Here is a 1198-nt window from a genome sequence, read left to right as displayed (position 1 = left end):
CCGCGGAACCCGAACTGTCTGTCAGACAAGTCGGGACCATCCCGGGAGAGGTGATGGACGAGGCGGGCGGCAATCACTCTCTCGAAAAGCTTGCCCACCTCGTCCAACAGGCAGATCGGCATGTAAGCAGACGGGCCCCCCGCTGGTCGGCCCTCCTTGGGTAGGAGGACCAGACGGGCCCTTTTCCACCGACTGGGAAAGACCCCCGCTCTGAGGCAGTCCGTGAACAGTCGCCTCAGGCGGGGCTCAACTCCTTCAGGGCCAAGGCCCACACCCTGCCCGGCACTCCGTCTGGCCCGGGGGCTTTGGACTTGCCCCCGAGCCTTTTGGCAGCGGCTGCGAGCTCTGGCTCGGTGACCCCCAGGCGCGATTCCCATCCAGGCGGGGGGCCGTCATACGGCAGGGGCTCCGGCCCCGCCGTGGGAAAGAGGGTCCCCACCACATTATCGAGCGCCAGAGGGTCCAGATCCTCCGTGACTGGGGGCGCCCAAGCCCTTAAACGTCCGAGGACAATTCTGTAAGGGCGCCCCCACGGATCCTTGTCTAGCTCTTCGAGCAGCCGCTGCCACGCCTGGGCCTTGGCCCTAGCTATGGCTTTGCGCAGGTCTCTCAGCGCGGGTCGGAGAGACCTGCGCGCCAACTCCCATGCCTGCCCCCTCCGCCGTGCCGCGCGCATGCGCTGTACGCGACGCCGGAGGAGGATGACGGACCTCCGTAGCTCCACCACCTCCTCGCACCACCAATAGGCGGCACGGCGGGGGGTGGGCCGAGCTCGAGGCATGGAGGAGTCGCAGGCTGCCTCCATGACTTCCCCGAGTCCGGCCGTCTCCTCCTCTATGTCCTCCCGAGCCAGCAATGGGGGGGGGGTTCAACCCCCCCGCCCATGAGGACGCGATCACCGACGCCTTGAGGGCGTCTTCGTCTAGGCGGCGGAGTGCCCAGCGCGGTGGCCTCGATCCGGCCCCCTCCCGGCGACGACGGAGCACCTCCTTCGAGGTGGCGACCACGGACATCTCGATCAGCAGATGATCGGATTTGATGTCCGTTTCGGTCGCCACCCTCCATCCCCTGACTGTGCGCACCGCAGGGCGATTGCCGAAGGTCAGGTCCACAATGGACTCGCCCTGCGGACGCACACAGGTGCTCACGGAGCCTGTATTAATGAGGAACAGGCCCCTAGTCGCCGCCCACTCGAGGA

The 1198-nt window shown here is 67.0% G+C and overlaps 1 protein-coding gene across 1 annotated transcript in view; it reads right to left on the bottom strand.

Moving 5' to 3' along the window:
- Window positions 1-235: 235 nt before the first annotated feature.
- LOC116850715 overlaps window positions 236-1198 on the bottom strand; it is a 9186-nt gene continuing 8223 nt past the window's right edge. The window contains exons 3-4 of the mRNA XM_032829319.1: window positions 904-1124; window positions 236-515 (exon numbers count right to left, since the gene is read on the bottom strand). Of these exons, the coding sequence (XP_032685210.1) occupies window positions 236-515; window positions 904-1124 (501 nt within the window). The remainder of the gene's footprint in view (window positions 516-903; window positions 1125-1198) is intronic.

Source organism: Odontomachus brunneus, unplaced genomic scaffold (genome assembly GCF_010583005.1).
Source record: "Odontomachus brunneus isolate Ranch 3 - 2012 unplaced genomic scaffold, Obru_v1 Obru_scaffold_153, whole genome shotgun sequence".
NCBI classification, from domain to species: domain Eukaryota; kingdom Metazoa; phylum Arthropoda; class Insecta; order Hymenoptera; family Formicidae; genus Odontomachus; species Odontomachus brunneus.
Note: the sequence above shows the minus strand (reverse complement) of the source record. Positions and strands in the feature narration are given on the sequence as shown.